The 14,910-nt window shown below is 31.3% G+C and overlaps 2 protein-coding genes across 2 annotated transcripts in view; one reads left to right on the forward strand and one right to left on the reverse strand.

Moving 5' to 3' along the window:
• LOC108557091 (serum response factor homolog) overlaps window positions 1-14,910 on the reverse strand; it is a 46,097-nt gene that overhangs the window by 12,256 nt on the left and 18,931 nt on the right. The window lies entirely within an intron of this gene.
• LOC108557092 lies at window positions 761-11,847 on the forward strand. Its single transcript, XM_017913474.1, has 3 exons — window positions 761-1,116; window positions 1,217-1,678; window positions 10,249-11,847. Exons 1-2 carry the CDS (start codon window positions 779-781, stop codon window positions 1,290-1,292), a joined length of 414 nt encoding a protein of 137 aa, XP_017768963.1. The 5' UTR covers window positions 761-778; the 3' UTR covers window positions 1,293-1,678; window positions 10,249-11,847.

The following is a 14,910-nucleotide window of genomic DNA, read 5'->3' on the forward strand; positions in this document are numbered from 1 at the left end:
AGGAGGAAAGAGTTTAAGGAAAACCGCAATTTACTAATGGAGTTAATGTTTCTAGTCCTAACGCTAATTAAAATATACTTTACGAGAGATGACAAGGCTACAAAAAAAAATGAAAAAAAAAATCGCATCATCGCACGCTGTAAAGAATTCTTTTTTGTGATTTAGTCCAATCAAAATTCATTTAAAATAAACTAACTTAGAAATGTTTGTCATTAGTGTAAACTATAATGGTCTAATTAACTTATAACTAATATTAGTTTCCAACAATATAGCAATTAGCTAAATATACTTATTAAGTATCTAATACGCATATATTTTTACACTTTTGTCCTCGTTAGACATAATGATGTTTTGATATTATTAAAAATAATTATTGTTGAAAAATTGTAACAAATGTAATTCTTTATTACGCACTTCACATAGTAATATACTATGTTACTTTAATATCTGACTTAAAATATTTAAACTATGATCATATAGAATCTACATGGTACATGCTTGTATTTTGAATATATTTTTTATTAAAAAAAAAGCCTGAAAATATTGATATATGTGTTGTATATGTACTATATGCATTAATAAATATGGATAATATATTGTTACATAATTTTAAAAAAATATTGAGATATGCTAATATTTGTTTATGTAAAAATTAAATACTGATAAAATATTGATAAGTTGGTTAAGTACGAAAGTCAATCGAATGCTGCGCGTAAAATGGATATTTTTTGTTGAGATAGTAAGAGAGAAGAGATGGAGGAGGCAGTTGTGGGTTGTGATGGAAACAAGACAGGGCCTACCTACCCCCGTCGTGTCGATCGGAGGTGGTAGTAGTGATGGTAACAACAGCAACACGGTGGCAGTGGTAGTAAGTATGTGGTGTTGGTTGTTGGTAGGCAATGTAACAATGCCAGACCCATATATGGGACGATGCCCAACTATGGTCAACCGGCGCGTTTCCTTCCTTCGGATCCTCGGCTGCGGTCGATCAACACCGCCGCCACTGACTCATGTGGACAGAACGACCATCAGCCAGTATACCATCGCCTTCGAGCCCATCAACAACTCGACACCAACCAACCAACCAGCATTGATCAGCAGCAACAGGTCCGCGGGGTGAGTACTTCAAACATTTTCCCCCCAATTTGCAATAAGTTTCCTTTGAAAAATCATTTTTATTATCCATTACTTTATATTTTTTTTTTTCGAAAAAAAGCGCGCAATCTGCGTTTTCGCCCGGATGGACTTCGCCGCCGGATCGCTCTGCGAGCGCCGCAGGTGACCATCTGTGAGCGCAGAGGGTTCTGGTGGCGGCGCCGGTGACCGGTCGGCGTCATTCTTCGACGCCCCAAGGGCGGGTGCGACGCAAAAAGGCGGCAGGCGGTGGCGGCATCCCCCAGGTCCTCTTCTGCACCCCATCAGAGGGTGAAACGTGAACAGGTGCGCTCTGGCGGTCGCCGCGCCGCGGCCCTCCTCCTCTTCATCCCGGCTCCGCCCGCCCGCCCGCGCTCACCACAACAACGGCCGAGAGAGATGGAAGAGCTGAACTACGAGAGCACGATGGAGAAGGAAAAGAAGGACCAGCGTCCGAAGGAGGAGTGCGAGAAAGAGTGAGAGGGAGACACAGGACCAAAGGCAAGAGAGAAGAAATCGCGGACCGCAACATCAACGCATAAAGGTAAAGACAATATTTTCTAAATAATTAACCAAAATTACAATTCAATTATTGCATTTAACAAATAATTTTAAAAAATACTGAAATATCTATAGGTAACTTATTCAAATCCAGAAACATATTGTTAGTTTTCAACATTCATATTGTTAAGAGTGTAACCAAAACAAAGCGTAATAAAGCAACAATATTATAGAGCAATAATTGCAATTATCGATTTTAAATATACTACTTAAAGGAATAAGAAGAAATTGTGCATCGACTCTATTAATAACATTCAATCATTTTCAATATTACCATAAATCACAATAATATTTAGAAAAACCTATGATTTACGCCCACTGCAATCAAATTATTATTCAATATTTTTATAACTCTTTCTAATGAACTATATATTTTTATTGAATATTTATATGTAATAATCAGCATATTTATGATCCGGAGGCTATTTTATAAGATTCTAATTTAATTAAGTTAGACATTTTTATGGTTGGAATAAATTATAGTTACAAAAAAAAAAAATTAATTTTAATTAATCGACGAAAAATTATCCGACGTAATTAATTAACGAATATATGTGTTCATTGGTATCATAAAGTATCATAGTTTAAAATAAATATGAACTTTTCAACACATTCGATTTTATCATTTGAAATTATTTAATACAAATGCTTAATTACACTTTTAAAGTTATTTTGCCACGACATATTTATTTCAACATAAATAATTCAAATAAAACATAAATTTTATAGAATTTCTTTCCTTTTAAACTATTTCTAACATGCGTAATTCATAGCATAAAATTCTAGTAATTTTACAAAATAATAAATGCATTTATTTTGTATTCTTAGTCACTGACCAATATTCGTTAATTACAAAATATGTGTGGCACGTTTTCTTTTGTTTCCTGCAGTTTTTTGTTGTTGTTTTAATTACATGTCTCCATGCAGAGGCATTCCGTAACTAGACACAGTCTGAAACCATTCCCACACTTATATGCACTCCATATTAATTAAAAGTCAACTATTTCGTTTTTCTTTCACTATTTACATAAAAAAAAGCGATATTTACATCCGTATTACGAATCGGTTTTCGCTGCATTTATTTACAATTCATTATGGGCATAACATTTGCACTGCAATCAATCAATCAAGTTAAAAGAAGAAATTGTTTCAAGTTTATTAAAATATTACACACACATAAAGTTAATAATTATCAGTTGAATAAGATTCGATTTTTTATAAAATAGTATTTTATTCAAGTTATACAATAGGGAACAATTATTGTAATAAATATTTCATTTTCAATTTATTTATTTTAATGAAAACTTATATTTTTATCATAGAAAGTAAAATATACGTTGAATAAACCAACCTTTCGGTAAGCGTCAACAATAATTGTTTATCTTACTTGAGAATCCGAGCGTTTGCGTTCAATTTATTTAGTAAAATAACTTTCTTAAAATTATTAACATTAATAAAAATTAAGCAAAATGAAATGTTTTATCAATAATTTATTTATTTACCCTTCAAACGAATAGTGTTTTTTTTTTATAAATCTAATAGCGATTTATTAAAGATATATCTGATAACAATATTCAATTAGTAATATTATAATATAGTTAGTTATGTAATTAATTGGTTTATTCCATAATATTATTGAAATATATAGTTTTCAGATGAAAAACGGAGAATTTTTAAATTAGGTATACATCAAAACTTTATTCTGTCGTACTTATACAATTAATTCCAGAAATATGTTTGTTCTTTTGGGTCTACACTCAATAAATTTATAATAATTTGTTAGTGAAATTAATTGAAATTAGGTTCATTTTGATAAGGTCAGAGCACTTAAGCGCGAAGCGCAAACATTATGTGTCTTTTAATATTGTCCGACCGTACAAATAATATCCAAATACAAATTAAGCTAATGGAGTCCGTATGAAAAAAAAATGCGGCGCGTGATGCGATTTGAAATTCAATGTCGGTAAGACAACGACGACGGCGATGGCTTCCGGTGAATTTCAAAACCAAATTTATTAAACTGCGCCTCGCTCCTCGGCATATTGATTCGACGGCAATCGCGTTTCTCTCTTTCGTTCCTTTTTGCTTTTGCCTGTCTCCTCGCGTTTAACTCATTTAACGGCGATTAATTAAAACTATATGGCGGAATCAATTATCACGTTTCGGCCGTTACCGAGAAGATTTCTAAGACGGACGCGGGCGGCGGGAGTACGGTAAGAAGTAAACCGATGAGAATGAAAGCCCTCCGGGTCGGGTCCGACACACTTAGTTTGTTCAATGAAAGAAAAGGTTTCTTTATGTTTGTTTATTCGTTGTTTTTCTTTTAATTGTTTGTCGAGAGATTTATTATGGTCATTCTCTAAATGTTTGTACCACAAATATTGACGTCGTACTACCGACGCACAATGCTACCGCAATCAGAAGCTAATGTAGTCCACTCGAGGAGGAAGTGTAAACATTCGGTATGAATGGGGAACTCTGTGGATTGGTGAGAGACGAGACGTGCCTAGGCCAATAAAACCGAGCGTAGCGAAAGAGCGGCTAATTTGGCGCGCGCTTAATTGATCGGAAGGAGCAGCGTTATTTATCGTAGGGCTTTAGCGGTCGTAAAATTAAGAGCCATTAAAATCAATAGCCAAATAAAATATTATCGGAGTCGAGTCGAGGGCATGCAAATTGATGGAAAAAGATTGCTGGTATGCTCCGAACGAAGCAACAAGACACCTTCATCCCGGCAATAAACCCGACTCAATTAAAGAACTTTGCGAGCAATAAACTAGTCTCTCTTCAGCTATGCAAAAGATTCGACGCTGAATATACCATTTAAAATGAAAATCTCTCGTTTTCCGGTTCTACGCGTTCATCACCGGTTAGTAATGAATCGCAGGTGGAGAAAATTTCGCGACGTTACGCAACGCCACCGCAACCGGTCGTCTGTCTTTTTTTGTGTTGTTTGTTTGTTTTCGTATACTTTTTAAACGCGATCCGTCCATCTGTTCTGTCCTCTCGCTCCTTTTAATTGGCCCAGAAAATTGTCTCAAAGATTTTTAAGCATCAAGCGCCACGCATAAAAAAATTACATGCACGCCGCAGATGGTCTCCATAAAGTAGTCCCAAAAGAAAGAAAAACGCAGGAGGAATTATAAAACGCGATTTTTATTCGCGTAAAACTTTCAAAACTTACGTGCAAAATGCCGTTAATAACGAAATGCCAAATTAAGGAATGCACAACTTTTTTTTTTAAATTCAAGATTATTTAATCATATTTTCGACGCTTCTTTCATCTGATTACAATTTTGATTTTGATATTTATTCAATCGATAATAAAAAGTTTAATACATCATCACAGTCAATTGACACAAAAAAGGAATATAAGGAAAATCTTTTTTGACATGATTATATGTTTGATAAATGATTTTTAATAAATTAGAATTGTAGACGAAATTCGGTACATTTAGGTATATAATATAAAAAAAACCAGAGAAATTAGAAAAATAAATGTGTAAATTAAAATTTTAATAATTTCTGTAAAGATTAATAAATTTGTCTGTCTATATTTATGTAATTATATAATGGTAGCAATATTTTATTATTTCTTTGAAATTTAAAAGAAAAACTGAATTCCGTAATTTCAACGTGTTCGGCTGTTGAAATGATGTTTAGATATGTTAACAGTAACTCGGAGATAAGAATCGTGCAGGAATCCGTAGCCGAGGGAAGAAATCATATTTCTTTCTTTGATTTCAGCTCCTTTCGTTCCCGGTAGATTCAGTTGAGAGATCAGTGTCAATGTTGGCGGCAGTTAATAATTCAATAAAATGCTGGTGACTCGTTAGTTTGGTTTTCTGTTATCCAATTGGAATAAATCTCGTGCACGGATATTAATCAAGCCCCGTAGAACTCTCCGTCCGCGCCGTGCAATGCTAGAGCTACCAGGTAGCTACTCACTTGCACGGCGACACATAGTAGTAGTCATATATAAATCCATCGGGAAATATGTGTAACGGACAAGATTTCTTTGATTTTTCTTTTGCTGCTACACAGTTTCCGTCCAGCTCCGACGTCCAGATTTATGTGTCGCGCCCTCCCCTTTTACATACGCACACGTAACGCTTGAATTAAAACCCGAACGAAAGAAATGGCAGCAGAATTGAAGGGGGAGAAGGAAGAAATGGGCGGAAAAAGATCCGATGATTTATGTTCGTAATTCGCAAAGGACTCACTTACAAAAGAAACTGGAATATTTACCAGACGCGATAGATTCGTACAGCGCGAAATGTCCTTTCCATTTCTTCAACTTTATTTATGGCTAGTTATTGCATTTTTCTTTCCTCATACACGCAACCTAATTTCATTTTCTCTAAAAACTATTAAACAATAACATATCAAGAATTAGCTCTCTTATAATAATGTTTTTGTTTATTTACAATGTTGTATTCATTCGAAATTTGTAAATTAAAATTTAGTAACACTAAAAAATATACTGTTTGTGTGTTTATAGCTAAAAATTATTTAATTTATTGAAACATGAATGTAAAAGCGCATAACATTGAAAATACTAAATGTATTGAAAGTATTTTTATTCATTCATAAACATTTTTTTGAAAAGAAAAGTAAACTTTATTATTTCACAGAAACACTAAAAAATATACTTTTTTTGTGTTTATAAGTAAAACTTATTTAATTTATTTAAATACGAGTGTAATAAATGAATGTAAAAGCATATAACATTGAAAAAACTTAAAGTTTGAAAGTATTTTGATTCATTTATTTTTTTTAATAAAATAGTAAACTTTATTGTTTATATATAAAAAATTAAATACCTTTCTTATATTAAATTACAATATATAGTTGTTATTGTGGACAAAACGGGATGTGATGCTTTTCAAAAATTCCTCCTTGTCTCAAGATTTCATAAATTAACTTTACTACGAAATATATAACTCATGAAAAATAGAACTCTGACTATAAAATATATTATCTTAATTGATAAGTATATCAAATTACTAAATATTTATAATTCATTGACAATGTATATTTTTTTCAATATCATATAGTTTTTACACAGCTCGTAAGAAACAAGGTGAGAATTACGTCCAATTAGAGACTTCTGAAATTTAATCAAAACACTTTTTCCGTACTTGCGTTTACTTTTTTTTATATTATGAACAAGAAAAGTGCGTAATTAAAATGGAATGTTTGTACGGGACGGATGCATGTGTTCGTTAGTGAATCAATAAGTCGAGATCGTCAGGACGATTTTGCCCGGAGTCCAGTTTTTGGCCTGCCGCAACTTGCATCGTCCAGTTCAAAACGTAGCTAAGAACCGAGAATAACCTTTGCTGATTCAAGTCATAATAATACTATTACTATTAAAATATATATATATTAATAACATTAATTACTATATTTCAAATTAACAACATTTCTAATGATGAAAAACACGCATAAATTATTGCTGCGATCAATTGTGAATGTAGGAACTTTAAATAAAATCTTGTTTTGTAATATTTTCCATTAAAATTTTGACGATTACCGACGATATTTCAAACTGTGCGCAAATGACAAATATATATATATATATCTTGCTGCACTCATCAAGTCGTGTGGTCGCGTTCAATGAAATGTGAAAGGAGAGGAAACCCAATAGTAATGATACCTAAGCGCAATGCGAAACGTTACAAAAGTGCAATTAGCAATGATTTACAGTTCTAACGCACATAAAATTTTATTGTTAAAAGATAAACGTGAAAAAAAAAACAAAGCGATCAGGAGTAAAGAGACTGCAAAAAAAGCGCACAAACTACTTCACTTCTCCAGACATCAGAAGTCTTTTCAAATATTCTAGAGGTCGGAATATCAAGGAAAACGATAACGATGGCAATAATTACGTTGAAATTCAGATTTTTTTTCTTCTTAATTACAAATAAAATATTTTTTCAATAGAACATTCTCGTGTTTAATTAATATTAATATAATCTTCAAACAATCTTTATTTAATTCTGAATTGTGTTGCATACAAATAACAAATTTAGTTTTTTTTTTAATTTACAATCAGAAATGTATATAAGCATAAAATTTCATTATAAAAATAAAATTTTAAGAAGCACAACTTTAAAAATTCTGTCAATGAAAAGTTGATTTTCTACAATAGAATTTGCGTTTCGTTCAAACTGCAATTCCCTTGGGAAACGATCCATTCACTGACATCCAAATTAAGGATTTGATTGAACTGGTCGTCACTTTGTTGCCATTTGCAACAAGAACAACAAGAAAAAAAACTTTATTCCATTGAATTCAATTACACTCCACGTTTAGACTAATTGTCGTCGCATATTCTTGGGTTTATTTTTTTATTAAATTCGAACGGATCTAAATCCATTCGCGTTTGAATTCCTTCTGCTGGAATTCAATCAAAGAGATAAAAAGTAACAACAACAACGAGCAAACAACAACGGCGATAATTAAACGCGACGAGAGAGGCGAACTATGCACCACGCAAATTGAGGTCAAACTACTGAAATTCTTTAGATGAAGAAAAAAAAACAACGAATAATTGTCGTTTTTTATGGCGTTTCGATTATCCTTGAAACAATTAATTTGTTGCATTTTTTTTTCAAAGTCGCTGCAGAAAACATGGTTTCAATTGTGCAACGATTTGATTACATAGTTTTTTTTTATTTCAATAAATTGAATTTCATTAAAATAGGATATTGATAATATTACGATAATTAAACAGGACCTACTTATTGCACAATCTAATTAATACTGCACTAGTATATGTTTATTTTAGCATTGTGGTAACTATGTTTATAATAAATAATTTAACATTAATTAGACTTTGCGTATAAATCATAACATGAAGAGACGATTTGGATAATGAAATAAATACTATATTACTTGGTTTCATTACATGCTTTTATTATTTCGAAATAAGCTGAATGTTTTAATAACGCCATAATTATTGTTGGTATTTATTAGTGTGTAGTCGAGGTTTGTTAATTAAATCGACAATTAATGAGATCCGAGTGGCGGTGGGAAAGCGCGAAAAATCCGGATTTTGAAAAAAGGAAAATGAGTCGCGCGTGTGAATGTAGTTATGATAATTCACGACCGGTCCGTTAGACTGTGGGAAATCGCAGCCCGAAATAAGTATAAGAAGTAGATAAGAAAGAAAAGAAGAAATAAAAAGGGTTACGCGATGGATATAAATTTATCTGTTTTTATTCCAAAACGAGACTGCTGATCGCATCGTACGGTGCGGAGTTTAAAAGACAACCCATAACTTGGGATTTGAATTAATTTAATTTCCAGATGTAAATATTTGCGCAAATCTCAGCGTTTTACTATTTAATTAGGAACAAATCTTGTGAGCTGACTTTTCCCCCTTTTCTTGCAGTTTCTGATGAGTGTATTTTAATAACAATTTACATGCATTCTCATATGGATTAAAGTCATTAAATTAACTTGTATTTTAATTCAAATATTACTTTTTCCTAATATTATTCACTTGGATATAAAAGTAATATAAAACAACAATAATAGTTTTTATTATAAAAATAACTTTGGTAATATAATATTCAAAGAACACTTAATAATCGTGTACATATTGATTGAATGAAATATTAAAATATTAAATGAATATTAAAGATTTGCGCAAATATTCCTCTTTTCAAAAATGAAAAAAATTTCTAAATATAAGAGTCAGACACACCAAAAATTGATTAAAAATAAAATAAATAAATTTTAATCCCATAAAAATAGTTACTACATATTATTTTAGTAACATATTTATAAAATGATTGCAATTATTTGTGAAAGCCTCCGGATTTTACTTAAATAATAATAAAAAAAAACAAAACGTTAACTGTTGCAAATCTGTTATCAAGGATTTTACATTTAATTAGGAAAGAATTGTATATTTTAGATAAAAAATTATTAAATATTTTTATTAATTTGACTAATTTAGTTTTTTCTTGAGGTAGAAATTTCGCATAAAATTTAAATTAAATACAAAAAACTTAATATTTTGTTGTAATATAAAGAATACGAATGTGTAATAAATAATTACATAATATTAAATTTATATAAGATTATAATCACAAGGATAATTTTATAATGAATGTAGAATTCTTATTTAGAAAATGATAAATATGTTGTTGCACTTGGTGAATATTTTTTGGATTTAATTAAGTTGCCTTTGAGAGGAATTCGCTCGAGGAATTTCCCCGATGGAAACGGTTGCCAGCTTTTAATAAGTTCCAACTATTTTAACTAGGTGTAAGATCACTATAGATTGCCGGGCTTCCAACAACTTTTGGGTTTTGGGGAATGCTCGGAATTGAAGTAGTGTGTAATTAGCTCGGGTGTTGTTTGATATTGGTCGGTGATAATGTGGGGCGCGCGGCCAAACTGGTTCTTGCGGTAAGTGGAGGAGTAGGAGGAGGAGGCCCGAAAATCAACACCGGTAGTCGCGACAGCGCGCCCCAATTATCCTCCTCCGAAGAGACAACGCACGAGCTCGAAAGAAACCGTTTTGGGTCTGTTTTGCAGGGTCGTCCTCCGGAGCAAACAAACATCGGACGCAGCAGAGGAGGAAGATCAGAACACGCGATGCGAGGTACTACTACCACCACCGTCCGACGAAGAGCAGAGAGCGTGGGCGTGCTGAGATCAAAGACCGGTTCCCCGAAAACTCTTTCGGCAGCCTCAGCTACCACCGCAACTACCGCGCTTACACGCCAGTTAAGTTCCCATTTTATATTACTCGAGAACAAGCGCCTCGAGGTGTCTTGATATCCCTTTTGCTGCTTGTCAGCAATGACCGGGAGAGGAGACCGGTGGTGCGCGAAAGCGTCCTTCTATCATCGGACACTTGTCCACATGCCATTTGCTTCTCTCTCTATATATATTGACTACCCAATATCAATTTCGAAAATCTGAAAGGAGTCGCACAACGACCGGCTCGGCGGCAAAACGATTTATAAATAGGCCTTGGGAAGAGAGTAATAAAATCAAATGGAGTACTAGGCGTATTCAAAAACTGTTCCCCTTCATCATTCCAAGTGACTTTGATAAAGGGGCTTCGATAAAAAAGGTTTTCTACACTTCACTTCTTAGAAATAATATCAAAGAAAATCTGTTAAGGTGTACACATTACTATCAATGATTGCTGTTTTCCTTTTCGTTTCATATTTATTACAGATGTTGTTCATAATATACAAATGATCACAGTAATTTAGACGTAAACCAAATTTTCATTATATTCTAGATTTTTCTATATGGTGCTCATAGTTATTAATTAATATTAAATACTTTTAGTCTAAATGCATATTTAAAATATTACGACTGTGATCCTACACTATTGTACAATAAGTTAACATATTCTAATTAATTTTACAATTTGTATTTTTTCATTTATTTATAAGGGAATTGCTTTTCGCTTACTGAACTATGGCTTTAACTGTTTCATACTTTGATTTATTCGCGAATTGAACATAGTTTGTTTATTTTTTTAAGAATTAGATTTTCGTAAGACTGACTAGAACTTAATTAAGTTAACGATCCGACGCTTCATAAAACATAGTTCGGACGACATTAAATCCCCGTTTGTTGATTATATTTATTAATCACTTAAGTAAACCCAAAGTGCCATAAATCTAAGCATAAGTATGTAATGCGTTTGCATAACATTAAGTGTACATATATTATTACAGCTGTTTTTTTATATTTTGAATTTAATTTACTCGTGATTAAGATAGGAAAATTAATTAAGCCATCACATCCGTTCTTAATGCATCTTTTTCGTTTTATTATATTATATTATATATTTTTTCACTTGCCTCTAGTAAATGCACCTCGCGTGCTTACTTATACGCTAAACCATCTTTATATATGTTTTTTTTCGTTTATTTTATGTATGTTTGCTGTTCGATTTAGTGTAGAAGAAATTGTGCAGATGCGACATGGCTGATAAGGGCTTTAAGAATAAATATTTCATGCGCGAGGCGATCCAATTGTGCGCGCCTTCACCGTTCTTCTTTCTCTGTTAACATGTATGTATGTGTACGTTGGCAATCCTCTCTTCCTACATCATCAGTATCAGGCTTACTTCGCTCTATCAATAAATAAATAAAATCGGAATTGGAAATTCCGCGCTCGTGTTTTATTTACAACCCCAATAAGAAAAAAAAACGGGAGATGATAAACAGAGATCCATCCTTTAAGCATCCACTTCTTCATTTCAGAAAAAAAAAACAATATTATAATGACAACAGTAAGTATGATGCTTCAGCGAACACAATAGAAAATTCCTCTGTTGTATATGAAAAGGTAAGTGATTCGGTTCTTAGATATAATTGATTTCTAAGTAAATTTATAATAAATATTTTATTTTAAAATTACAAATTATGTATATTTCTATAACTATATAGCAGGTAAGCCACTTTTTAAATTTCATTTTAATAAAAAATCGTAATAATAATGTATTAAACGCATTTGTCTTTATAAATCTGCATTAACAATTATAATGTTTAAATTATATGTATGTTGTCTTTTTAAAATAAATATCACAGAATCAATAAATTATATAAGAAACTAATTTCAGCAAATTCAATTAAATTTTATCAATTACATAATTTACTTACGACATTCTCGGTTATATATAAAACAATTATTTCTCGCAGATTTCCAACTGAACTCCCTTTTCGTTCGCATATAAAGCGTTGTTCTGTTGCACACGATTCTCGCAATATATACGAGAGAAAGGAAGAATGGTGTGTATATATATATAGAAAAAAAAAGTACGTGACAAAATGTTGGATTTTGCAACAAAAATAAATAAAAAGAGTAATAAGAAAACTGCACACGCTTTGCAAAAAAAAAAGATCGTGTAGTAAAATAGGGTACGAGAAAAAGGTAAAAAAAGACAACCCGTCGCAGAACGCGCTCCGAGGAGAAACAAATGACATCACCGGTTTTATCCGGAACAGAAAACAACGCGACGTCATGTCAAAAAATGACATTCCAATGACAATACAGTCATCAATTTATTAGGAAAAAAAATGCATCGCTGTCAAATTGATAGTTAAAATTAACATCTTTATCAAAAAAAGTTCCTAATTCGAATATGTTCGATTTCGACAACATTAAAAAAATGGATTAAAAAGTTTCTGGTTCTAATTAGGACGATATGAAAGTGATAGATTTTCTTCCAATATAAATAGTAATAATAATAAAAATATGTATATGTACCCTAAACTAATGTATAATAGTTTATTTGCTTTTTATTAAAAATATAATTCCTTTTTATTACTACCATATATATTGTATTAATTTTAAAATGTTATTGTATTTTATATTTTTTAAAGATTTACTATATTTTGTGGATTAATAAAATCATTTTTAATTCTATTAAGTACGATTTAACAGAATAAATCCACCTTCACATCCTAATTCAATCCCGCATAATACATGTGCAAATGACATGTAATTTCTGTAATTATGTATAATTTGTCGTTAGAAAAGAAATTTATCGCAGTTAATGTTCTCACGTATTCGTTTTTGTTTTGGTTTAATATAAAAGGTATAAAACGGAAGCAAGAAATCAATTAACGATTTGTAATTAATCGGTCACTTTTTTTGTGGTTTTAGTCCATCCATGCCAAATTTGGCGTGGCGACCTGAATTCGGTCTCGTATTTATAAAGAAGAACTTAAGAGCCGACAGAACATAACTTCCTCGAAGTCGAAATGAATGGTTCCGCCGTCAGCTTAAATTACCTACACTAGCAATGCATTCATCAAGTGGATTGGATAGTACCAATAAACTGCCACAGATTGTTTTCATCTAATAGAAAAAAAATAAGAAAGAATAAAACATTCTGGGAAACCGTTAGGTTTTATTTTATGCACGTGAAGCCAAGTCGAACATATTCTCTTGCAATTTATAAGAAATAAATTACAAATTAATGTTCCTCGAGAAGATTAATATAATTTAAGCAATACAAGTCTGTTATTCTATAATATTTAATAACCTTTAAATGTGTATTTTACGTACACAATTATTTTAAACAAAGTTTTCCAAAATATTATAAAAATATGTAAGGTACATTGGTTTATATAAATAAAAATATTTTAATAACATTTAAGTTAATTCGTGCAATATTCTTATATACCTGTCAATTTCATTCTAATAATAGACAGATACACGTGTCATATACTGTTCGATCAATTTATCCAAGCAAATTGTTCGAAATAAGAAATGTTAATGGTAAGTAACGCGATCATGTTAATAATAAACATTGACATAATAATAAAAACAATAAATAAATCATTAAAAAACATGTTCATTTATTATCACATTTTACGAAAAATAATAATAAATTGACTTTCGTGTGAAGTAGTTGAGAATGACAGACAAGACAGAAAGAGAGAGAGAGAGAGCGAGACGTCAGCACTGGCACAGTAAAACAAACAAAAATATAAAAACAAAACATGGGGGGCAAAATACAATAACAACATATGTAATTCTTTTTTTGTTTTCTCGTCGTGTTCTCTCAGTAGATTCAAGTGCGATTTGCGTTAAAAAAAAAGAAAAGAACAAACAGGATGTAGAAAAAGAGCTTAAAAATAATAAATTATTATTAAATCTTGGAATGCGTAATAATTTTACATAATTAATTAATAATATATGTATAATAAAATAATAATAAAAAAAAATAAAACACTTTGTACAAAGGGGAAATAATAATAATATTAAATTAAAAAAATAATAATAATAATATATAAACACATTTGTTATTTTCATAATTGAAGGGAGGAAAAATAATTGTATGATAGAATAGTTTTACTTTTTCTCCTTGGATCCGTGTTTATTTATGTAGTTCATAACTATGTACAGGCGCAACTGGATTGATTACCTCGATTCGTTTAGGTTTTTCGATTCTTCTCATCTTTTGCATATGTCGGATGGCACAAATGAATTCTTTAGGTTCCTTCTTTTGCTGGTTGTTCGTTCTCCGCTCAAACAACTCCTCGACCACTTCAGTAATGATAATATATTTTTGTCTTCTACTTTTTTTTTTGCAAATTTGTACTCGTGTACTAGACAATTATTTACAAATAATAAAACATAACTAATTATATTAAAATAATATATATAATAATAAAAAAAAACCTATTCATTGTACACCATTTGCATCTAAGTATATACAAA

The sequence above is a fragment of the Nicrophorus vespilloides genome, unplaced genomic scaffold, assembly GCF_001412225.1.
Source record: "Nicrophorus vespilloides isolate i.1.1-1 unplaced genomic scaffold, Nicve_v1.0, whole genome shotgun sequence".
Taxonomy (NCBI): domain Eukaryota; kingdom Metazoa; phylum Arthropoda; class Insecta; order Coleoptera; family Silphidae; genus Nicrophorus; species Nicrophorus vespilloides.